This window comes from Marmota monax, unplaced genomic scaffold (assembly GCF_021218885.2).
Source record: "Marmota monax isolate L192 unplaced genomic scaffold, Marmota_monax_Labrador192_F-V1.1 WCK01_AAM20220418_F8-fsc00028, whole genome shotgun sequence".
NCBI lineage: Eukaryota > Metazoa > Chordata > Mammalia > Rodentia > Sciuridae > Marmota > Marmota monax.
Window position 1 is genome coordinate 3496779 of NW_026694779.1, and position 23455 is coordinate 3520233.

General features: G+C 45.6%; 3 protein-coding genes across 15 annotated transcripts in view; 1 reads left to right on the top strand and 2 right to left on the bottom strand.

The window, feature by feature from the left end:
* Rpusd3 (RNA pseudouridine synthase D3) overlaps positions 1-1955 on the top strand; it is a 25739-nt gene extending 23784 nt beyond the window's left edge. The window contains exons 8-9 of the mRNA XM_046425647.2: positions 1144-1257; positions 1661-1955. Coding sequence (XP_046281603.1) covers positions 1144-1229 — 86 coding nt within the window. The 3' untranslated portion in view covers positions 1230-1257; positions 1661-1955. The remainder of the gene's footprint in view (positions 1-1143; positions 1258-1660) is intronic.
* The window catches only part of Ttll3 (tubulin tyrosine ligase like 3), a 25372-nt gene extending 14479 nt beyond the window's left edge, over positions 1-10893 (bottom strand). For 10 of the 13 annotated variants that reach the window (XR_006847475.2, XR_009225038.1, XM_046425634.2 and 7 more), the window contains exons 1-7: positions 7709-10893; positions 7422-7513; positions 5178-5346; positions 4956-5083; positions 3845-3973; positions 2844-2958; positions 1631-1729 (exon numbers count right to left, since the gene is read on the bottom strand). Coding sequence is in view for 11 of the 13 variants with exons in the window: in XM_046425634.2 (XP_046281590.1) it covers positions 1631-1729; positions 2844-2958; positions 3845-3973; positions 4956-5083; positions 5178-5346; positions 7422-7513; positions 7709-8108 (1132 nt within the window). In the remaining 2 variants the exon portion in view is untranslated. Of the gene's footprint in view, positions 1-1630; positions 1730-2843; positions 2959-3844; positions 3974-4955; positions 5084-5177; positions 5347-7421; positions 7514-7708 lie in introns of those variants that run through there. The other 3 variants (XM_046425630.2, XM_046425631.2, XM_058572963.1) reach the window with 3 other exon arrangements.
* Positions 10894-11034: 141 nt separating this feature from the next.
* On the bottom strand, positions 11035-23280 carry Arpc4 (actin related protein 2/3 complex subunit 4). Its single transcript, XM_046425648.2, has 6 exons — positions 23126-23280; positions 19869-19987; positions 18461-18572; positions 15893-15988; positions 14574-14744; positions 11035-11951 (listed from the first exon to the last, which is right to left on the bottom strand). Exons 1-6 carry the CDS (start codon positions 23126-23128, stop codon positions 11946-11948), a joined length of 507 nt encoding a protein of 168 aa, XP_046281604.1. The 5' UTR covers positions 23129-23280; the 3' UTR covers positions 11035-11945.
* Positions 23281-23455: the final 175 nt, after the last annotated feature.

Genomic DNA, 23455 nt, shown 5'->3' on the forward strand with positions numbered 1-23455 from the left:
GCCTCACCTGAAAGACACCTGAGGCCTACCATGAACCCCGATCCCCAGCTGCCCTGGGACTTGTCACTTACCTGAGGTTTTGCTCTAAATTTACCTGCAACTCTAGCACTTCATCCCTGGCCCCCACTCCACCCTAAATGTCCCCAAAGTCCTACAGCACCTAAAGCCCCAGCACATAGCTGCAGCCTCTCTAACCCTGGGACCTCTGACACATCTGAGACCCTGCACCTGGAAACCTTGGCCTTTGAACCTAGATATACATGAAACCAAACCTGACATGGCTTCTTTATTTATTTTATTATTTTTTCACAGTGCTGGGAATTGAATGCATGCCAGGCAAACACTCTACCACTGAACCACATCCCCAGCCCCCAATATGGCTTCTTAAGTCTTGAAACACAACGGAAATCTACTCACTCCCAGAATCCTGACATAAATCAACCATCATCAACCCATAGAAACACTAACCTTACATGTGCAATGCGAGGCCCTGACATACACCTGAAAATGAATCTCTAGAAACTGACATCTCAGAAGACTCAATGCACACCCACAGCCCTGACTCATTCCTGAACATCCTGAAATATAAGTGAGCCCTTAACCCCCTGCAGCCGGACCCACACTTGAGCCCATTGTCAGAGAAAGCTTAAGTGCAGGGTCTCTGCCTAGTAGGGGACCCCTGTGCTCCTGATCCTAGCACATAATAAGAGTCATCTTGTACCTGGCACACTTATGTAAGAGACAGAATGGGGAAGAGCCAGGGACTTTTTTCTCCTTCCCTTATAGTTGCCCTTTACTTCTCTGAATCCCTGGCTAAGGAGCCCTTGCATTTAAAGGATTAGTGGCTTGGAGGTAGGAGCTAAGTCCATAAAGGGAAGGGGCAAGTAATGGGCTGTGTTCTGTGTGCCCTTTACTCCCAGATGTTCCTTATTTTTTTAAATATTTATTTTTTAGGTGTAGATGGACACAACACAATGCCTTTATTTTATATGTGGTGCTGAGGATCTAATCCAGGTCCCGCCCGTGCTAGGTGGGCGCTCCACTGATGAGCCACAATCCCAGCCCCAGATGTTCCTTATTTTTGGTCACATAGGGTGCTCAGGACTCCTGTAAACTGCTGGGTTCACTTCTTCCTTCTCCTAGACCTATCTCCCCCAGACAAGGATGGACCATGTCTTCTTAGCCTGCTCTCTGTAGGGTGCTCATTCACATGCCAGGCCCATGCATAGGCTGATCACCAAACAAACCAGAAGACAGGTATGTGGGAAGTTGGGAAATAGAAGAATGGATGAGTGAGCAGACTAGAGGGTAGATAAACAGTAGTTAGGAAGATGGAATAATACATGGATAAATGGTTTTGTAGAAGGATGGGAAGGAAAGTGGGGAGTGGATAAATGGATAGGGAGTGTGCTGATGGCAAGTAGGTGAATGAGGAGATCAACAGTGGGTTGGTAGGTGGGAGGATGGATACATGGATGGATGGATGGATGGATGGATGGGTTAATGGGTAGACTGAAGGATGGGTGAACACATGGATGAAAAGAAGGGTGGGAAAGGTGTTAGATGGTCATATGGATATGGATAATGGGAGCACGGAGGGTAAGGGAGTGAAGGTAACCACAGTACTTACTTGCAGCTTCTTCCTTTTCTGTTTCGACAGAGTATGACTTCCATTCCGACTTCACCACCAGCTTGAGAACGTTGCGGGCAGCTGTCAGCCAGAAGTCCTCTGCTCCCGGGGCAGGGGATACCCTGCTCAGCCCCTAGGCTCAAGGCCTGTTCTGGTTCTGGAACCTGATCGTGACTTGCCCCATTTTGGATGTGTAACCTGACTCTACCTTTTCTGACTCTAGAACCTGAATGAGAACCTGGATCCTGTTTCAGTTAGACCCAGAATGTGACAATGTGACTGGACTTGGCTTATACTCTGTCTTCAGAATCTGGTGTGGACCAGATTGTCTGTTGTCTTAGTTCTTTCTTCAGTTCCTCATCTACTTTTTTTTCCCCCTTTTGTACCAGGGATTAAACCCAGGGGTGAGTAACCACTGAGCCACATCCTCATCCCTATTAATGTTTTTATTTTCAGACAGGGTCTTGCTAAGTTGCTTAGGGTCTCCCTAAGCTGCTGAGGCTGGCTTTAAACTCGTGATCCTCCTGCCTCAGCCTCCCAAACCACTGGGATTACAGGCATGTGCCACTGCGCCCGGCTCCTCATACAGTTTTAAAAAATATTTTAGTTGTAAATGAACATAATAACTTTATTTTATTTATTTTTGTATGTGGTGCTGAGGATCAAACCCAGTGCCTCACGTGTGCTAGGTAAGTGCTCTACCACTGAGCCATAATCCCAGTCCCCCTTATATACTTTTGATACTTATTCTAGCCTAAGAACCCAAACCTTGACCCAAAACCTAGTTCAGATTTGGAACATAACTTAAGGCCTAGCATCTAACCTGGATCCAAATTCTATTTAGAACATATTGTGGAGTTGGAAGCTATTCTGCCTTAGAAACCCATAACCTATAGTCTTTTATGGAACCCAATCCAGCCAACAGAACTTGACATAAGCCTGAAATCCATTCTGGATTCCAAACTCAACCAACCACTAACTTTTAGAACCTGCTCTAGAATACAAGCAAGCTACCTAAGTTTTCTGGAGGTCAGGGCTGGCCAAGCTAGGAGTATCATTAAGTGAGGTATAGTAGGACTGGGGATAGGGAAGGAACTTGCTGGGGTAGATGAGGGCATAAGGAGAGGCCTGCTATTCCCTGGTGTGAGCCAGAGATTTAGTCTTGGTCCTTCAGCCTGGGTGGTCCAGGCATGGGGCTGGGGGTTCTCCTTACCTATGAAGGCTTTTTTGTCATCTTCAGCACCCAGGCGGTAGCATCGTGGGAAGAAGGAGTCAGCATCAGCTTCATCAAACCAGGGCAAGTTCCGGAGATTGAGACACAGACCCACCTATGGAGTTAGCTGCTGAGGGGGCAGGGTAGGACTTGCCCAGGGAGCTCTAAGAGACTCCCCCACAGGCAGCACACATCCAGTCAGGAAGACCTTGCCCAAATGCTCTCAGAGCCTCTATTCCACTCACTAGGCTTAACTTACTCACATCTATATCCATGTCTGCCTCGTGGTCCCCTTTGTCACAAATCCCATTCACCCTTCATTCATATCCTTAAAGACCTGCCTCGTCTAGGAATTCCTCTCCAAGTCTCTGCCAATGATAAAATGACAGACCATTTTATAAAGTTCTTTCTTCATCCTTCACCCTAGAAAACAGACCTTACTGCTTCTGTCATTTAAATATGAGGACACTGAGGCTCAGAGATGTAAAGCCACTTGCTATCAGAGATAAGACAGAATGAAGCCATCAGCCAGATGTACCCTTGCTCACAGTTTGGATTTGGTGTTTGTGTGGGCTTCAGATCCTATTTGAATCCTGGAGCCCAGTTATTTGTTTGTTTTTGGTACCAAGGATTGAACCCAGGGGCACTTAACCACTAAGCCACATCCCCAGCCTTTTTTGTTTTGAGACAGTCTTGCTAAGTTGCTGAGGTTGGCTTTGAACTTTTGATCCTCCTGCTTCAGCCTCCCAAGCCATTGGGATTATAGGTGTGCACCATCACATCCAGCTGGAGTCCAGTTTAGTCAAGATGTCTACACTACCAGATATCCCACAAGGGTTGAATTAGAGTCCAAGTCTTCCTGACTTCAGGTCTCACTGAATTATTTATCTCCTGCTTTCCTGAGAACTTTCTTTTACTGACAAGGGGAGAGACGGGGTTGGGACTACTAGTCTAAGGGTGGGGGTTGGAAGCTGTCCTTCCTACTGCCCTGAGGAGCCCACCTTTGTAGTAAAGGAGCCAGCTCGAGCATAGTGGTTTATCATCTGATCCTTAGAGAGGAAGCGACAGTCCATCACATCTCGCCGGGTGGTCCAGATAAGGTAAGGTGTCTCATTCCGAACCATGCGGGACTGGGGAGGAGATAGAGATAGGGAGGCCAGTGTGGGCAGCTTCTCCCCAACCCTCCTGAGCACGAAGGACAGGATACTTCCAAACTATCCTGTGGTCCTCACAACGTTTCTGTGTAAGGCATGAAGGGCATTTCTTCTCCAGGGCACAAGCTTGGCCAAAAGAGAGCAGGCTTCGTCTGAGTGTTAAACTGCACAATAGAATGCTGGACCTTTCTCTGACCAATGGCCATCAGTTACTTGCCAGAAGTCTGACACAGCCTCCAAACTGATGTGCACACAGCATGTAACAGAGGTTCTTTTGTGGTCCCCACCTCTCCATCCTTTCTAAAAATCTGGGAGGTAGGTTATTATTAACTAATAACACCATATGCTATGCTCTGTTTGAAATACTTTCTATGTTAATCCATTGACTCCTCATCCAACCCTATGAGGTAGGAGCTACCATTTCACAGGTGAGGGAATTGAGGTACACGGAGGGTAAACAACTTGCCCCAGGGTTCACAAAGCTGAACCACATGAAACTACCGATTTTCAACTTATCTTGACGTGCAGAAATGGCTATTCATATAGTTCAACTTAGTAAGAGTTGGTGCCAATCTAATGAATCCAAGTGTCTTTAACCTCCACACACATGTCCTCCACACCATCTCACCAGCCTCTCTCAGAGTTGTGTAAGCCCTTCCTACGAGCCTTCAATTGCTAAGGGCAAAGGAAGCAGATGAACAAAGAGATTTTTACCTGGAAGGGATAACTAGCATGCACAGAGGATGTAACAGCCTTGTCAGAGCCCCACTGAGTCCTTCACTGCTCTGGGGGCCTATCCAGCCTTTAGAGAAACAATCATCTTTATACAGATGGGGAAACTGAGACCCAGAGAAGAAAAGGATTTGTCTGAGGTCACCCCATTGGGCGCCAGACCTCTCCTTCTGAATAGCCACCCTCCAGCCAATCCTGTGCTTCAGCTGGCCCCCAGGACGCTCACCATCAAAGCATGTGTCCCATCTAGGTCATCAAATTCCAGAAGGCCATTTAAGTCAAACAGCTGTGTTTGTTGATAATGCTCTTCATCTTCAATGTATGCAGAGCCCAGACCTGATGAGAGCCATGTCCCTGCCCCATAGGTACAAATCCTCAACCCTGGGATGGTGAGAACATAAGGAAGAAGACTGGGAGGGGTCTTGTGGAAAGAGAGGGAACTGTTCACCTTCCTCAGTGGTGTCACTATCACCTAGCATTGAGCTGTCCAGATCCTTCTGGGATGGCATTAGGGTGGTGCCCGGGGGATGGATCATCTTCTTCTCTACCCAGCCTCTCCGGCGTAAGAGATACCGGATCACTGGGTAGCAGCCTTGGATCATAAAGATCTTCTTCTGCTATAAGGTGAGAGATAGAGACTTGTTCAATAAGCATTGCCAAGGTGCCAAACACAGGGGATATAGTGGTGACCCAGTTACAGTCTCTGCCTCCAAGCTGGCCTCTGTAGGGAATTTTTATATTCTACTGGGAAAAATAGCTAAAAAACATGGAGGGAAATAAATATGCATAGTGTCCGGGGGTGGTGGTGCATGATTGTTAATTCCAATGACCTGGGAATTTAGAGCAGAAGGATTGCAAGTTCAAGGCCAGTCCCTGCAATTTAGCAAGGCCCTAAACAAGAACTGTCTAAAAATAAAAAAACAAAAAGGGCTCTATAGAGACATAGCTTAATGGTAACGTGCCCCTGGGTTCAATCCCCTAGTACCAAAATAAACAAATATGCATAGTAACAATGTTGGCAATAATAGCTGATATTTACTGAGTATCTACTATGTGGTAAATGCTTCATGTATTACTTACTTTTTTTTTTTAAAGAGAGAGTGAGAGACAGAGAGAGAGAGAGAATTTTTTTTTTTTTAACATTTATTTTTTAGTTTTTAGGTGGGCACAACATCTTTGTTTGTATGTGGTGCTGAGGATCGAACCCGGGTCGCATGCATGCAAGGCGAGCGCGCTACCGCTTGAGCCACATCCCCAGCCCTCATGTATTACTTACAATGACATACATTTTTATTAGATACTCACTGGTTATGAAATAAAGATGTGGAGAGGTTAAGTAGCTTGGACATACCATGGTTAAGTGAAAGAGATTTCTTTTTGTGCTGGGAATTGAACCCAAAGCCTCACCCATGCTAAGCACAGTTCAATCACTGAGTTACACTCCCAACCCCAAGAGTATGGATTTAAATCCAGGCAGTCTAAAATCTACATCCTTAATGAGACCCAGAGAAACTACTTAGGAATACATGGTTAGGGAAGATCAAAAAAGAGTCATGAATATACAGAGCTGAGCAAATGGCAGTATAGGCAGAGGGAAAAGCATGTGCAAGGGCCCAAAGGCAGAATGGAGACCAAAAGGAACTGAAAGGGTGAGTGCAGTTTGGAAAATGAAAGGGAGAGCCCATGAGAAGTTAGGTAGTATGGACAGACCATGGACAGCCCTGCAGGCTTGAGCCTTGGATATGGGTTTTTATATGAGTAGCACGAAGCAATACAGGTTAGGTGAGGGTGTGCTTAGTTGGAAGCTTTGTTAAGTTTGGCTTGCTACTGTATGGAAAAAAAGATGGGAACAAGTATGGAAGCAGACCGTTTGGAAGGCTGTTGTGCTTACAGTGAAAATGGGGCAAAAGTGTGGGGTTGGGATTCATTTTGGAATCAGAGATGAATGATTTTGCTGATGTAATCCCATGTGGTAGTGAAAAAACAGAAATATTGGATTTGGGGTTGAACAACTGAGATGAGAAAGTCCAGACTAGAAGGAATGACAAGTTTGGGTAGGATTATCAGAGCATGAGATTGAAATGTTGATAAACTCTGGGTAGAGATGTCAACTAGGGGGCTGGAGAGGGTATGCAGTGGGTGCAGCACATTGGACTCACAACCAGAGAGAAGCAATGCATGCAGCATGCATGGGTAGGGATCTATGGAACCACTAATATCTAAGAAACTGCCCAAAGCAACTGAAAAGCAGCAGCCAGAAAGAGAGAAAAGAAAAGTAGGAGTGTGCAGTCAGATAGCTAAGGAGGATGGGTGTGTGGGGCATCAGTGCACACCCACAGGCAACTCAATCAAGATGGCAGGACTGAAGAGGCGCTGCTGGATTTGGCTCCTTGGAGGTCACCAAGGGCCTTAATGAGAGTGTTTTTTAAAAGGAATGGGATGGGAAAGGCAGGAAATCAGAGGGAAGGGAACTGAGGAGTGAATTCCAGGTAAAGAAGTGGAACAATGCCCAGACAATTCTGTCAAGAAGTTTGGCCCTGAATGATAAGTGAAAATGGGGAGGTATTGGAAGATGAGTGTAGAATTGAGTTTTTTTGGTTGTTTTTGAAGGACATGACAAAAATACCACAAGGAGGCAGGACAAACTACTCCAGAGTCCTTTCTAAACTCCTCCCCACCAACCCATTCCGACCTTGACAGCTCTCTCCACGTGGATTTTGGCGTTTCCGAGCCGGCCCATGTGGTGAGGTGTCTTGGAGAATCCTCGCCAGAGGACAAGGGATCCTGCAGAAAGAGGCGTTATAGGGGCGGGGATAGGTTGGGGCTTAGCCGGGGTCTTTTTGGCACCCTCTTCCCTCCCTCCACCCTTCATCAGGACGCCCACCCACTGCCACTCTTCTTCCGACACCATTTCGTTCCGTCCCCATGCTTCTTCTTGCAGCTGCCACCGGCCAGGGCAGGCAACGCTCTGGGCCTCACCGTCTTGCGTGGGGGGATCATCCAGGACCTGGGCAGGCCGGGGGCTGAATAGATGGGGATCCGCAGCGCCTTGGGCGCGAGTGCCGCAGGCAGGAGTCACGGAGGCGCGGCCTAGGCAGGGCATGAAGCCAGCACTGCTGGCCAGGCGCTGACGGCCAGCGCCACTCGCCTCGGGCTGGGCGGAGGCGGGCCCCGGCCATGGCAGCCTCCCAGGCAGCCGGTATTGTGGGTAGGGAACACAGGTCCAAGAGGCGGGGTAACTGTTGTGTGGATCTGGTGGTTGCGGCTTCCGCCGCCAACTGCACGCCGGGCCTTGATCCTGGCTGAACAAGGTGGCCGAACCCTGGCTCACGGGGCCCAGTTCCCTGGTGCTCAGAAGTGCCCCGCCAGGGCCCTGCATGCGCCCCTCGCTGCGCGCGCCCTTCCAGCGCTGGAGCCCGCCTCCCTCCCCGCGCTGCCTGTCCGAGAAGCACCCAGGCCCCGCCCTCTGTTTGCTGTCACTATAGAAACCATTCCCCCGGGCACAATCAGACCCGAGGGTTCCGGAGCCGCCCTGGGTCAGAGGAGCTGGGGTTTTCCACTGTGAGCCAGGCTCTGGGCCTCATTTATCCCCACCCCTTTGATGGGCAAGGCACTGTGGGTAGAACAGAACGTTGGGCTGGAATCTTGGTTCCTTATCCAGCAGTTCCTGCGTGGAACGGCCCCAACCATATTTATAGAGGGCCACGTGCTAAGCTCTGGGCTGGGGACTGACAAGTGAACCCCGACCCCAAGAGGCTTATAGCCCAGTGTGGGATAAAAGCAAGTAACAAAATAGCTACAGGTATGAGGGCAGTGAATAAGCAATGAGCTGAAACCAGGAAAGAAGTACACATTAGGGCAAAGATGTCCTCTCCGAAGAGGTAACATTTTAGCATTCTAGGCAGGGGAAACAGTTTTGGCAACCTCGAAAGGCAAGACCCTTTCTGGGGAAATACAAGGCAGCCAGTGTGGCTGGAGCCTAGTGAGCCCAGTTCAGATCTGAAAGCCTAGCAGATAGATGCGGCTAATAAGTTTGGTGGTGGTGGGGAACAGATATGAAAATGAAAGTCGAGGCTGTATTTGCGGGGAGCAATCATGGGTGCAGAACACATACCTCCTCTCCTGGTAACTCAGAAACAGAAAAACTGATCATCATTCAAATCAAATGCAAAATAAATTTAAAAGGTCAAGATTGTAAATGACCATTTAGAGAAAGTGGTAAAGTATTATCCTCAAAAGTCATAGGGGCAATATGGCTCCAAGATGTTAAATAACTGCCACAAATCACAGGCAACACTGGAACCCAGGTCTGACACACACTTATATATATCTTCCTGTGATTATCACTCAATGGGGTTTGACCTGTTGATCACAAAGTACCAAATCAGCAGGTTGACAGGCTAACCTGAGCAGTTGCCCATGCAAGTGCAATCCAGGAGAGTCCTGGCTGGAACCCAGTCACTGGGCAGTTCCGTTCTTACAGTGAAGGTAGGTCCCTTAACTACCTGTCCAACTGACACCAAAGATTACATTTCCCAAACCCCCTTAGCTGGGGTAAGAGAGACCTAAGAGAGAACCAGCTGACTAAAACCACACAGTCTGTTCTCATTAGCCTGCAAATCTGGTTTTAAGGAACTTTGGATCCTGGGAGAGAAATTTGCCACAAATTAGGGTTCTTGCTGGCTCACCTGGTAAATGCCATCCTGTGAGAGGGGAGTAAGAAACTGCCACACACTCGTGGTCACGCACTTTGCTGCGAGTACCTTTCACATTCATTGCAATGATACAACATAGCCATGTGCCTCTGAGGAGAGCCTAGCTAATTTAGCAAGGCAGGAGGTCACAGAGGTAATGTCATAAAGGGGATTATACCTATTCAAGTTGTTCCCACCACTAGCCCCTCCTTCCTTTATTATTTCTTTATTCTTCCCTTCAAGAGATCCCTTTGGCCATCTCTAAGAAAATCTTTTTGTGAAGTTCAGCTCAAAGGCCAACCATTCTAGAAGCTTTATACCCTCCTATACATATGGCCCCCTCCCAGTCCCCAGACTTCCAACAATACATATGAAACATTTCAATATATTTATTTACATGGCTAGCTCTTTTACTGGACCCCCAAGTCTTCTCAAAGCAGGGATATCCCCAAGCCTAGCATGTTGGAGTTTTATCAGACAACTCAGATACTGAACAAACAACTAGTGGTTCATTCAGTGCCTGCGTGGCAGAGATTGTGCCAGTTCACTTTCATAGTCTCCATGTCAGAGATCAAGAAACTGACCCAGGCATGGTGGCACATGCCTGTAATTTCAGCTACCTGGGAGGCTGAAGCAGGAGGATTGGAAGGTCTAGACCAACCTGGGCAATTTAGTAAGATCCTGTCCGAAAAAAAGGAAGAGTTGGAAATGTAGCTCAGTGGTAAAAATACCCCTGAGTTCAATCCCCAGTTTAAAAAAGAAACCGAGGCATAGAATATACACAGCTTGTCCAAATCCAGCAACAAGAGTCAGAACTCAAACATAAATCAGTTTTGTTTGTTTACTTCAAGTTATCACTAAAAAAGGTCTAGCATTATCCAATATAATTTTTTTTGACAATGGAAATATATGTGCTGATATGGTAGTTACTAGTCACTGTAGCTACTGAATACTTAACATGACATCAGAGAAACTGAGGAACCAGATTATAAACTTCATTTAACTGTAGTAATTTAAATAGATAAAGGTGAAGCCAGGCACATTGGTGCATGCCTGTAATACCAGAGACTCAGGAGGCTGAGGCAGATGGATCACAAATATGAGGCCAACCTCAGCAACTGAGCAAGGCCCTGAGCAACTTTAAAAAACCCTGTCTCAAAATAAATCATGAAAAGGGGTAAGGATATGGCTCAGTACTTAAGCACCCCTGGGTCCAACCCCTGGTACCAAAAGAAATAACTACTGCTTTAGCCCAGGCAGAAGTCTAAACTTCTTGCTCATGGTCTGGAGACTTGCAGCAAGCTATTTCATCTCACTGAACCTCAGTTTTCTTATCCAAAAATAGGACGGATGTTTCTCTGAGGTTATCTTTTAGCCCACATGAGATCATGTGAAAAGCACCAACACTGAATAGGCAGAGAGAACATTTTCAGAAACACATGGTACTTGGACTGCAATGGTTACTGGGTTGGAGTCTTTGGCAGGGATAATGGTGGGATCAATCTATAAGACTGATGGGGAGCTCCAGGCCCAAGCACCAGCTGCTTGGTCTCAGGAAATAAAAATAGCACCACCTCCCTTCCCTTCACATATACACACAGAGTTCAGACCTCATGCAGCCCCAAAAGGGCAAGAAGAGACTTTAATCAGGGGTGGGAGGATCCACTAGAATCAGAAAAGAAACCGAGCGTGTGGGAGCAGAGGAGCCAGAGCAGGCGGAGAGGGCCCAGCGGGAGCTCTGGAGGAGGACTTACCTCTCCACACCTCTAGCACAGGCACTGCACTGAGATAAAGCATGACAGTGGCCCCTCTCAGCTGGAAGGGTACCAAGCGGCCCCATGCAGCCAGAAGTTGCCTGGCTTTTGGGCTCCAGCTCCTAGGTATGGCTGGTACTCATGGATTCAGCCCTTGTCCCCATTGAATGCTGGGAGGCCATCTTCAGGCAGAGCTCAGGAAGCTCATAGAGGGTTCCCACCACCTCTACTGGGCCCAAGGAGGCTTGGGATTAAGAGAGCAATGGAGAGAAACTGGAGTCTAAAACCTCCCTCTCTCCCCACCTGGGGTAGCACAGGGGAGAAAAAGTAGTCGCCTTCTGGCTCCAGGCCCGCCCAGACCCACAGCGACCAATAAGATACAATCACTGGGACCAGTCACAGCCACTGGAGGTGGAGGTTGTTTGTTTAAAAAAAAAAAAAAAAAAAAAAAAGACAAAAAGGTTACAGTCTCCTACAAGCACAAAGTTTAAATTTCAAGACGTTAAAAAAAATCTGTCCCGGCCCAGGGGACTGAACATCAGAAGCCAGCCTGACCAGGCACGTGTGGCCTTGGGGCAGGTCCACTGCTGCTTTCTTGCCCAGCTAGCAAGCACACCACCCCCCTCCCGCATCTAGTGCCCACCCGACCCAGCTCCCCGCTTCTGCTGCCGCTGTTGCCGTTGCCGCTCTGGGGAGTGACTCCAGGATGCTTTCGCAGAGACACAGGGAGAGGCTGAGGGGGTAGGCCGCGAGATCCAGCCAGATGGTTTAAAACTGTCAAGAGAACCAAGAGGCAGTGAATGGTGGTTATTATTGTATCTGGGTGGGCCTGCTCCAGGATGGTGGGTTGATCTGAGAGCTGCCACTGTACACAGAGTTCTGAAGGGTGGGGCTGGGTCCCAGAACATCCTTTGAGCACACTCTTAACTCAGCCAATCTTCAGCAGAGACCTGTGGGGGCACTGACCCTAAATCTAGCACTAGATAAGTATTGAGGGCTTCTCCACAGTTCCCCTAGACTGTTGCTATGGATGCTGCCATAAAGCTCTGTCAGTGTCTTACATATAAACAGAAGTTGCCTTCTTTAGACATGGGGACTCAGAGCTGGGTGCTGGGTGCAGGGTGCACTCCAGTAATCATAGCAACTCAGGAGTCTGAGGAAGAAGAATCACAAGTTCAGGGCCAGCCTCAGCAACTTAGCAGAGGCCCTAAGCAACTTAACAAGACTCTGTCTCAAAACAGAAAATAAAAAGGGGCGGGGATGTAGCTCAAGTGGTCAAAAACTCCTGGGTTCAATGCCTAATACCAAAGACAAAAAAAAAAAAAAAAAAAAAAAGACATGGGAACTCTGCAGGCCAAGGTGAGAGGGATACAGCTTTGGGTGATCCTCCAACCAGCACAGGCCTTAGAAAATTTTCTGCCCTCAAATATCCCCCATGGTGCCAAGAACAACACTTAATAAGCCAGAGGCTGTGAATCAATGGCTGATGACCGAGCATAGCCCAAAGATTAGCCCATGTGGTGCTTAAAAGACTATGAATTAGCTGCCAACCTTGATAACATGGAAGATGTCATATATAAATCTAGATTTGGAATTCTTTCGAAAAGTACAACAGGCTGGAGCTACATGGTGGCAATGTTCCTCAAATGAGGCCCAAGCTCACCAGGTCCCCACTCAGCCCACCTCGCTCACATGTGCTGCTGCCTGACCTGTGTATGTACCTGAATTTGTAACCCCACAAGGTACTGTGGTACTGTTTTAGATCTTTACATCAGAAAACCCAATTCCACATCTAGTTCCTCCACTTCCTGGCTCTGGAACGTTTAGCAGGTGATTAAATAACTTCCAGACCTCAGTTTATTCATCTATAATTATGGTAACACCTGCTGGGCGCAGTGGCACACATTACTGTAATCCTAACAACTTGGGAGGTTGAGGCAGGAGGATCACAAGTTCAAGGTCAGCCTCAGCAATTTAGTGAGGCCCTCAGGAACTTAGTGAACACTTGTCTCAAAATAATAAAAAGGGCTAGGGATATGACTCAATGGGAAAGCACCACTAAGTTCAATCCCCAGTACCCCATGCCGCAAAATCACACAGTAACACTTAACTCAAAAGATTGGGTTTTCTGGCCTTTTTTTTTTTTTTTTTTTAAGTACCAGAAATTGAACCCAGGGATACTTGGCCACTGAGACACAACCCTATCTCTACTTTATATTTTATTTAGAGTCAGGGTCTCACTGAGTTGCTTAACGCCTTGCCATTGCTGAGGCTGGCTTTGAACTCGCAATCCTCCTGTCTCATCCTCTCAACCCACTGGGATTACAGGCATGGGCCACTGTGGCTAGCAGAATTTTGTGTTTTTTAAGTAGGAGAAAAAACACACCACATTTTTCACATGTCAAACGCATGGGAGTATTAGACTCCTGTTTTGAATATTAAGTAGGAATTGTGAACATGCTAGTTGAATCTAGAGGCCTCCTAGTGCCCTGGGCATAAACTTTCGTACCACCATACACAGAAAGCTTACTAGGTATCAGGCGTTACATTTGACATACGTGATCTCATTTAAAGTTCAACCACTCTGAAAGGTAAATATTAATAGCATCCTCATTTCACAGCTGAGGAAACTCAGGCTTAGTTGAGAGGCTCAGTGACATAGCTGAGTAGGCAAAGGAAATAGACTGACACCCAGGAGGTCTGACTGGTAGGCAGCTGGACGACAGTACTCCCTTGCACACATGGTACAATGACTTTGTGCACTGGGCCACCCTCAGTATGATTAAATCCCAGGGGAAGTGTGTTAAATTTCCATTTTTAGAAATCTGAGCTCCTTCTGGGTGATCTGTATGAACAGGGAGGAGTAAACACTAAACCTACCATCTGGGGATCACAGTCAACTTTGAGTGGAACATATCAACAAACCAAAGATTGTTTGGAAGAAAGGGGGAAAATGCCTAAGAAGGCATGTCCTGAATATCTAAACAAGAACAACTATGTCATCAGTTTCTCAATGTAAACACTACCTCCTCTTCAGAACTGCAGTCCTTTCTGTTAGAAAGGCACAAACAATTTCAGAGGGATCCAGAGGCCTTAAGCCATCAAAGTGATGGGAAACAGGCTGAGGAAATCAGGACCTGAAGCCTCAGAAACAGATGCTAAAGAAAGATATTTAATTCTGTTTGAGAAATGGAATTACATGACGATTAACTGTTATGTTTCTGGAAACTTGGCATATGCACTTCCCTAGCCTCACTTGGGGGCTGAATAGATTAAGAATTTTGTGGACATTTTAAGATGTGGAAATTTGGCACCTCTTTCCCACCAGGTGCTAACTCCACACAACCCATGGCTCCTTCCACCTCAGGCAGGAAAGCAGGAAGGCCCCCTACTTACATTTTTGAGAAACTCCTCAGCCACTATACGTGCACGGGCATTGACTGACAGCTTCATCTCACTGATCTCCTTGTCTATCTCCTCCATGAAGTGGATCACAAAGTCCACCAACTTGTGTTTGTACATCTGTTCTGTGTGGAAGTTGGTGATCAGAAAACTGATGTCATAGCCCTAGGGAAGGTAGGGAGGAGGAAGAGAAGAAACAGGAGAGAATTAGCCCCAGGGGACACTTAACTAGCCATGTTTTCTACTCTACTTACCCACATGCTTCTAGCTGGCTGTGATCTTCTCCCAAGATAACTGGCCCTGTCAGGAGTCCACATCCTGTGGACCCAAACAACTGAACCCAGAAGAGAATTTTGTATGTATCAGATGCCTCTGGAAAACTATCTGTGGCACAAAAAGCCCTGCATTCAAAATAAGTTAAGGGAGAATGAAGGGACTTGTAATCTTGCTTCAGAATAATCCAATCAAACAATAAAGAAGACTTTAGTCCAGAGAATAGATAACATGGAAGAGGGGTGAGACTTGGCGGGTAAGAATGTCTTTTACTACAAGAGGGTGTGTAATGAAGAGCAATTTTATTTACTCTATGTGGCCACTGAAGTTAGCTCTAAGACCAGGAGAGAGAATATGGCTCAAGATGAGGAAAAACTTGGCGGACACATCTGGTGTGTCTAATCAACACATCTGCCTGTTCTGCCCATGCTCTGCCTTGCAGCTGGTAGGGATATTTTAAGTTAACCTGGTAGGGAATCTGTGTAAAGGAGTCAAGTACAAAGTCACACCACAACTGACCCAATGTTAACTGCGGCTTTGAAAAACTAAGATTCAAATTGGTGGCAGAGTTTAAAATGATTTCTTTTTCTTTCTTTTTGTGGTGCTAGGGATTGAACCCAGGGCCTTGTGCATGCGAGGCAAGATTCTATCAACTGAGCTATATCCCCAGCCTGTTTAAAAGGATTTCTAATTCATTGTGCTCTTTCTGCTGTTATGTTGTAGACTCTGGTAATGAGTGATGTATAGACCCTAAGCTTCTAATCTTGCCTGCTACTACTCCAGCTGAGATGAAGGCCGACTCTCACCTCAGTCAGGGGGTATCCTATAGCTGCAGAAGTAGCAGGCTGGGGCTGTAGCCCAGTGGTATAGTGCTTGCCTTGTGTTCATGAAGCCCTGGGTTCAATAGCCAGCACCACACACACACACACACACAAAAAAAAAAAACACCTAAGAGGTAGCAATCCTGGCTCAACAGACAATTATAGGCCACTCAGGCACAGAATCTCAGGAGTTAGAGACATAGATATATAAGGTCTTACCTCCACTGGCTTCCTTCGAAGGATAAAGAAGTTCTCTGCTCTCATCATCATAAAGCGCATGAACTTGTGGCATAAAATCTTCTCAATCTCATCAGCCTGGTGAGAGCAAAGGAAAAAGATGGTTCTCTAAAGCTGACACTGGGAGGCCAAAAACAACTAGTAGCTTGGTATTTGGACCCAATTGCCCTCAGGCCCATGGGAGACAGTGGGATTTGGTACTGGGATCAATCACTGACAAAACTGTGAATGGTGGGGACATAGATGCCAACTGAAAGGAGGATCTACTTAAGGGCCCCTCTATCCTAATGAAGCATTACTGTAATAGCATCCTCATCCATTCCAGGGGGGCAATTCTGGCAAACCTCTTATCAGCTCTTTCACAGTCCACATCTCCATTCAAAGCTGCCTTTTTTTTGGACTGGGGATTGAACCCAGGGGCATTTTACCATTGAGCCACATCCCCAGCCCTTTTTGAGATAGGGTCCCACTAAGTTACTTAGGGTCTCGCTAAGTTTCTTGGGTTGGCCTCAATCTTGTGATCCTCCTGCCTCAGCCTCCCAGCTCTCTGGGATTACAGGTATGTGCCATCATGCCCAGCAAAATGATCCTCAATCGTACTGCCTAGATGATTTCTGTTGATTTCTTTCATTCTGCTTTTTCCAGTAGTGAGAATTGAACACAAAGATGTTCCACCACTAAAGCTACATCTTCATCAGCTCTTTTTGTTTATTTTGAGGTCTTGCTAAGCTGCTGGGGCTGGCCTTGAATTTGCAATCCTCCTGTCTCGGCCTCTAGAGTAGCTGGGATTACAGGCCTAGGCCATTGTTTAAAAAAAAAAAAAAAAAAATTTCTCTTTTTCGTTTCACAGTGCACTACTTCTCGAAATATGTGGCACATACCACCCAGGGTAACTGAGACAACTTTAGGTAGTCTCTGTTTTACTGTCACTATACATCAATCAACAGAGTTTTCACCTTTTTTGGGGGGTGGTGGTGGGGTTCCGGGGATTGAACTCAGGGGCACTTAACCACTCAGTCACGTCACATCCCCAGTCCTTTTTTTTATTTTATTTATAGAGATAGGGTTTCACTTAGTTGTTTAGTGACTTGCTGTTGCGGAGGCTGGCTTTGAACTTGTGATTCTCCTGCCTCAGCCTCCCGAGCTGCTGGGATTATAGGTGTGCAACCCTGAGCCCGGCTGAGTTTTCACCTTTTGAACTATTTCAATATTTCTTAAAGAAGAATTCTATAGCTGGGTGCTAGAATGCCCTTAATACCTCCCTATACCCGATGATCTTCCATTTATTTATTTTTTTAGTGGTACACTTTAATTATACATAATAATGAAATTCGTTGTTACATACATGCACTCAACATTATTTGATCAATTTCATTTCCCTTTTTTTTTTTTTTTGTACCAGGGATTAAATCCAGGGGCCACATGCACTGAGTTACATCCCGAGTCCATTTTATTTTTTTAATTTTGAGACAGGGTCTCACTAAATTGCTGAAGCCCTCCTTATGTCGTTGAGGCTAGCCTCAAACTTGAACTCCTCTTGCCTCAGCCTCCTGAGTCACTGGGATTACAACCACCATATCTAGCTGATCTTCTTTTTTATTATCAGGGATTGAATCCAGGGACACTCAACCACTGAACCACATTCCCAGCTCTTTTTTGTTTTCTTTTTTATTTTGAGACAAGTTCTTGCTAAGTTGCTGAGGCTGCCTTTGAATTTGTGACCCTCCTGACTCAGTCTCCCTAGCAGCGGGGATCACAGGCTTTTGCGATCTTCCATTTTGAATAAAGACAGCAGACCTCATGTTGGAGCTTTATGTAGGCAATAGTATCTAGTTTGAATTGAATAACATTGTTTTTATTGTGTTTATTTTTAGAGTTGTAATAGATTGTGGAAAGTGATACTGTATTTCCATTTATGGCATAAAGTTTCTTTTCCAATTTGAGAAAGGGGAAATAAGTCAAAATTTCAAAATCCATTAAGTAAATTAACCATCCAGGTCCTACATGAATACATCAAGCACTGGAGGGGTAGCAGGAAGTATAGATATTGGTGAAATGCTGTTTGAGGAAACATAGTAGAATTGGTACTTTTTTAGTTGTTGATGGACTTTATTGTCTTTATTTTTATGTGGTGCTGAGGACTGAACCCAGTGCCTCATGCATACTAGGTGAGCACACTACCACTGAGCCACAACCCCAGCCCTGGTACTTTATTTCTTAAACTAAGTGGCAGTGGCAAACAGTATGGCTATGAAATTGGTACCGGCATTGCTTTTTATTTTCTTAAGTAAATGTATTCCTCATTCCTTAAGAATGGTTCTGTGACCTGATCCCTAACTTGTCCTACAACCTTGGCTGCATTCTAATCCAGAGCAAGGTCTACTGGACATAACTGCTCATATTATTCTTCTGACCTGCTTTGGCAAACCATTTCCTGAGTACATTCAAGCAAGAAGAACCTAAACTAAATATGCCACATCGGTCTGTTAGATGTGGATCCTTTATTTCAAAGAGAGCTCCTAACTATGGGCCTCCTGCATGGTGACTCACCTGTTTCACAGCGATGCTGACCCGGACAGAATTGATGGAGCCCTCAATCAGCACCTTTTCTTTCTCATTTCTGCTGATGGTAACGGGCTGTAATAGGAGTTCTTTGCTACTCCTGAAAACACAAAGTCACAGAGACCTCATTATTAGAGAAAGAAGAGTTAAGGTGACCTCACAGCAGGTCCTATCATCACTGAGACCACAGAATCCAAACTATAGAAGATTAACAAGCAAGAATACTCCAAGACAGAAGCCAGGGAGCATATTCTGCAGCAGAAAGAGCACAGGCCTTGGAGTCAGGGCAAAAAAGGTTTTGAAATTCAGCTTCCTGTTATGTTCCTTGGACATGTCACAGGATTGGAATTTTAACTTCCTCATCTGTAAAATGACTCTGATTCTTATTTCACAGGTGAAGATTAGGAGAAATCAAAAAGGCTCAAATGTCTAAACAGTGTGCCCAGTACATGTTAAGAGCTTTGCCAAAGATAGCTGATTTTAATGATTATAGGCAAACCAATATGCCACTTAGGGGATGAGGAAAGCCTCTGTTCCAGAATAATGACAGGCTAAAACTGAATAAACACAGTTTAGCCTCTTTTAATTTCTTCTTCTTTTGGGGGGACATGGTTGAGGGTTGAGCCCAGGCATCATGCATGTTAGGCAAGTGCTCTTCCACTAATCTACACCTCCAGCCCTAAAGTCCTTTAATTATTAACCTAGAATGATTCACTTTTGTACCATTGGGACTCCTATAAGCTCAGGTCTCAAGTTAACACCTCCAAATCTCTGCTATCTCTAAGGTAGTTAACTGTGGCAGTCTGTGAGCTGTTAATATTTTTAAATGTCTAGTAGAAACCATGTATATTAAGAAGCATAACAGTAGCTGGGTGTGATGGTGCACATCAGTAATCCCAGAAACCTGGAAGGATGAGGCAGGAGGATCACAAGTATGAGGCTAGCCTCAGCAACTTAAGAGACTCAGTCTCAACATTAAAAAAAAAAAAAAAGGTGTCAGGGGGGTGGTCCTGGGGGTGTAGCTCAGTGGTAGAGTACCCCTGGGTTCAATATGCAGTAACAACAAAAACAACAGAGACGTGTAGAGATGGCATCTCAGATAAACAAATTATCCAAACTCTACTTAAACTGCCAATGAATTCAATAAAGCCACAGGAGTTACTTCATGAACAGCCCTGTTCAGGCAGTCTTGGCTCCAAAAGAAATATTCCCCTGGGTTTTGCCCTGCCAATCCACTGACCCTCTTTTCTTCACTCCAAATCAGGAATCACTGTTCACCTTGGCAGCAAGACAAATTATGTGAACTGAAGCTATCCTGACAATTCCAGGACATAGGTTCATGGCACTGTCTAAATAGCACTAATACTTTGCCCCTGATGATGTTTTCCTTTCCTACCTAACTTCCACCTCTGGCTTGTTGTGTCGTTCCACAACCTGGGAAGAGAAGTTCTCCAGGCAGAGGGCAGCCTGCAGTGTGGCCCGCACGGCACTCAGGTAGGGGCGGAGAGTGGCAGTCTGTAGGAAAAAAAAAACAAGAGTTGGGGAGAATCAGAATCTGCCTCACCCACCCCACTGGTCTACTACTCCAGCTCTCCTGGAGCCAGGCTGGCCTGAAAGTATCCAGCTATGGGATGTCACAGTGAACAGAATCCATTAGGCTTTCAAGATGCCTTTCAGTCTTAAGTGTAGAGCAGTGGTTCTGAACAGGAAGCAATTTTGCCTGACCAGACATTCAGAATAAACATATGGATTGTCATGACTTGTCTGGGTACAACTGGTATTAAATGGACAGGGTTAGGGTTATGGTTAGGACAGAGGTGATGCTGAACATCCTGTGACATACAACAAAATCATCCAGCTCTAAATGTAAAAGGTGCCAAGTAATTGATCCAGAGGTACCCAGGTGAATGTCCTTAACCTGTACATTAAGCCAATAAGCACAGAGGTCAACCATTTGCCAGGCAGTGAGCTAGCTGGGAATTCAAAGATGTGTAGATCATTTCTGCCCTCAAATAGCTCAACTGGGTGGAGGACATGTGGTTTAATGTAGGACGAAGTACAAAACAATCAGAATTATAAGTACAAAACAATCAGAATTATAAGTAATCTATATTGACAGAAAAAAAAACTGGTTTTGACTGGATATAGGATCAGGAATTTACAATGAGGAAAAAAAAAATAGAATAAAAACATTCCCAGTAGAGGAATCAGCTTCTACCTACACTGGTTAGTTACATTAGTCAAGTTCTTTCTCACCTCAAGACATTATACAAGTTGAACACCTATCTGGAGGCTTTTCTCCTCTTACTGCTTCAATCCTTCAGAGCTCAGCTTATTAGGGAAGGCCTCTTCCTTCCTCAAAGAAATCTTTCTTGACTTCCCCCTTCTTTGCATTTATTATAATTTACCATGACATATCTTTTATGTCTCCCTGTAAAGTGATTTCTCTTTCACACTAGACTGTAAACCATGTCTACCTCATTCAGTTACACAGCTTGGACCTAGCTAGCTCAGTACCTCACATTTAATGTCTTACCAACTTTCTGTAGAAAAAAATGAAATAACAAGGATAGAATAAAAAAGGGCATTAGGAGTTCCAATAGCAGTAACAAGTATAAGGTTTCTGTACATGTGAAGCATTTTAGATTGTATAGATGAAGCTGCCAACAGAAGGCTGGTCTAAAATCATGAGGATGTTATATGCTAGGCTACTAAGTTAGCTTTTCTTTTAAACTGGGGCTTTCTGAGGAGGAAGTTACATGACTTCAGCTGCACAGTGGCTCTTTGGGGAATGGGCTGGAGAGGGAAGTGAGACATACAGCAGAGAGGGTTATTCAAGAAGTTCTTATGAGAACCTGGACAGGGACAGTAAAGAGGACAGAGAACCACAAGGAGTGACATTAGATGCAGAAGATAATGATATTAAAAAAAAAAAAAAAACATGGTCCACTCATACAATAAAATGCTATTAAGCAATAAAGGAATAACTACTATGATACACACAACATGAATGGATGTCAAATGTATTAGAGCAAAAAGCCATACTTAAAAGTCTATATATTAGAGAACAGGGGTATAGTTCATTGGTAGAGTGGTTGCCTAGCATGTGCCAGGCCCTGAGTTTAATCCCCTGCATCATGTAAAATAATAATAATAATAAAAAGCTAGTACATGAAATAACTCCATATATAAGACAATATGGAAAAAGCAAACAAAACTATAAGGGCAAAAAAAAAATCAGTGGTATTCAGGGTTGGGGAAAAGAAGAGGATTACAAAGGGACTGGAAAAAATGTTGTGAGGTGATGAAAATATTCTGTACTTTGATTGTAGCAATGGTTACATGCCTGTCAACATTTATAGATAATAAATATAAAGGTAAAATTTAGGTGGCCAACCCTGTGATGCCTTACTTTTATGAATAAAATAAGATAGTATGATGAAATGTCTCAAACTTGAATTTTTTAAAAAATCAAGCCAGATATGGTGCATTCCTGTAATCCCTGCTACTACAGCAGCTGAGATAGGAAGATCTCAAGTGGCCTGGGTGACTTAGCCAGACCCTAATACAAAATAAAATAAAATAAAAAGGGCTGAGAATATGGTAGAGCACCCCAGGTTCCTTTCCAAGGACGTTCCCTTCTCTCTCTCTCTCACACACACACACAGGCATGGAGAGGTAGTTCAGTGTCGGAGAGCTTGTCTAGCATGAATGAGGCCCTGAATTTTATCTCCTGAACCGCAAAAATAAATAGGTAAAAAAGCACCTTCTCAATCAGACCAAAATAAAACAAACAAAAACCCCATCACCACATTTCTCAGCGAGGTATGAAAAGTAGCACAGGAGGAACAGGCGGTTTAGACAGGCTTTTGAACTAGTGGTCTAATTTCAAAACAACTAGGTGATCCTTGAATGACAGCTGGGAATGCAGACTAAGGAGTCACCAGAACACAGGTCACCAAAGCCTGGAGGCAAGAAAAGTGATAAGAGGGAGAGGTGGTGAGCCAGTCACAACTCCCTGGAACTATCACATATATGAAAGGGAAAGATTCCCAGGAAGGGAGGGATGGACAGTACGACTTTACATAAAGTCAACACAGTTTAGCTCTGAATAGGATGACCCGTGAATGGAGGCAACACAGAGTGACCTTCCACTGGGATAGAAACAAGGTTGGAGGTACCCACCGGAGGTCAAGGAAAAGTGGGCACCTGACTTGGTAAAACAGTGGAGTCAAGAAGGAAAGAGAGGACGAGGCGGTGTATTCACTGAAGCTCTAGTCTAGACAAGGAAGTGGCCCTAATACATACTTCAGCGGCCTCAAGACAAGGCTATTGGGCCTACTGCGGGCCTTCAGGCACTACCACAAGCCTAGATGCCCCGCTTCCGGCTTCCTCCATGCTTCAGGAATATTCTATACCTGCCTTGCATGCCCAACCAGGAAGCCGCAAGGCCTGCTTCTTATCAGCCAGTTCCCCTGCTTGCCCCTTCCTCACTTTGGCCCGCGCCCCACCCTTTTTCCAACCCTCATCGTGCCCCCACACTCTCTGACACCCCTCGGCCCCAGGTCACCGCGGCGAAGTAGCATCTCCCCTAAACCCGTAGCCTTAAGACAGAATTGAGGGGGTCCCTGGCGCAGGGCCCGGCTCTCTCACCATCGCGGGCGCTGGCTCGGCCGGAAAGCGGAAGTGCGGAAGTGGCCGGCCCCGCGACGACTGCCCTTTCGCGAGCAGCGCAGCCGCAGTCTCCGCCCAGACTTCCGGGCGGCACCATCTTGTTTTCAGAACAGGGCAGGACAGTCTAGGAACGTTTGGATCTTCATGAAATTTTCACTCTGGGACTATCATGGTATCTTTAAAGTCCTGCAGCTCCAAATAACTAATCAAATTTTTCCCTCTACCCATGCATCTTTCCCTCATGCTTTCGACTCTTGGGCCACCTTTTCCCGTAGCCTTCCCCCTATCATACAATAGTACAGCCCGACC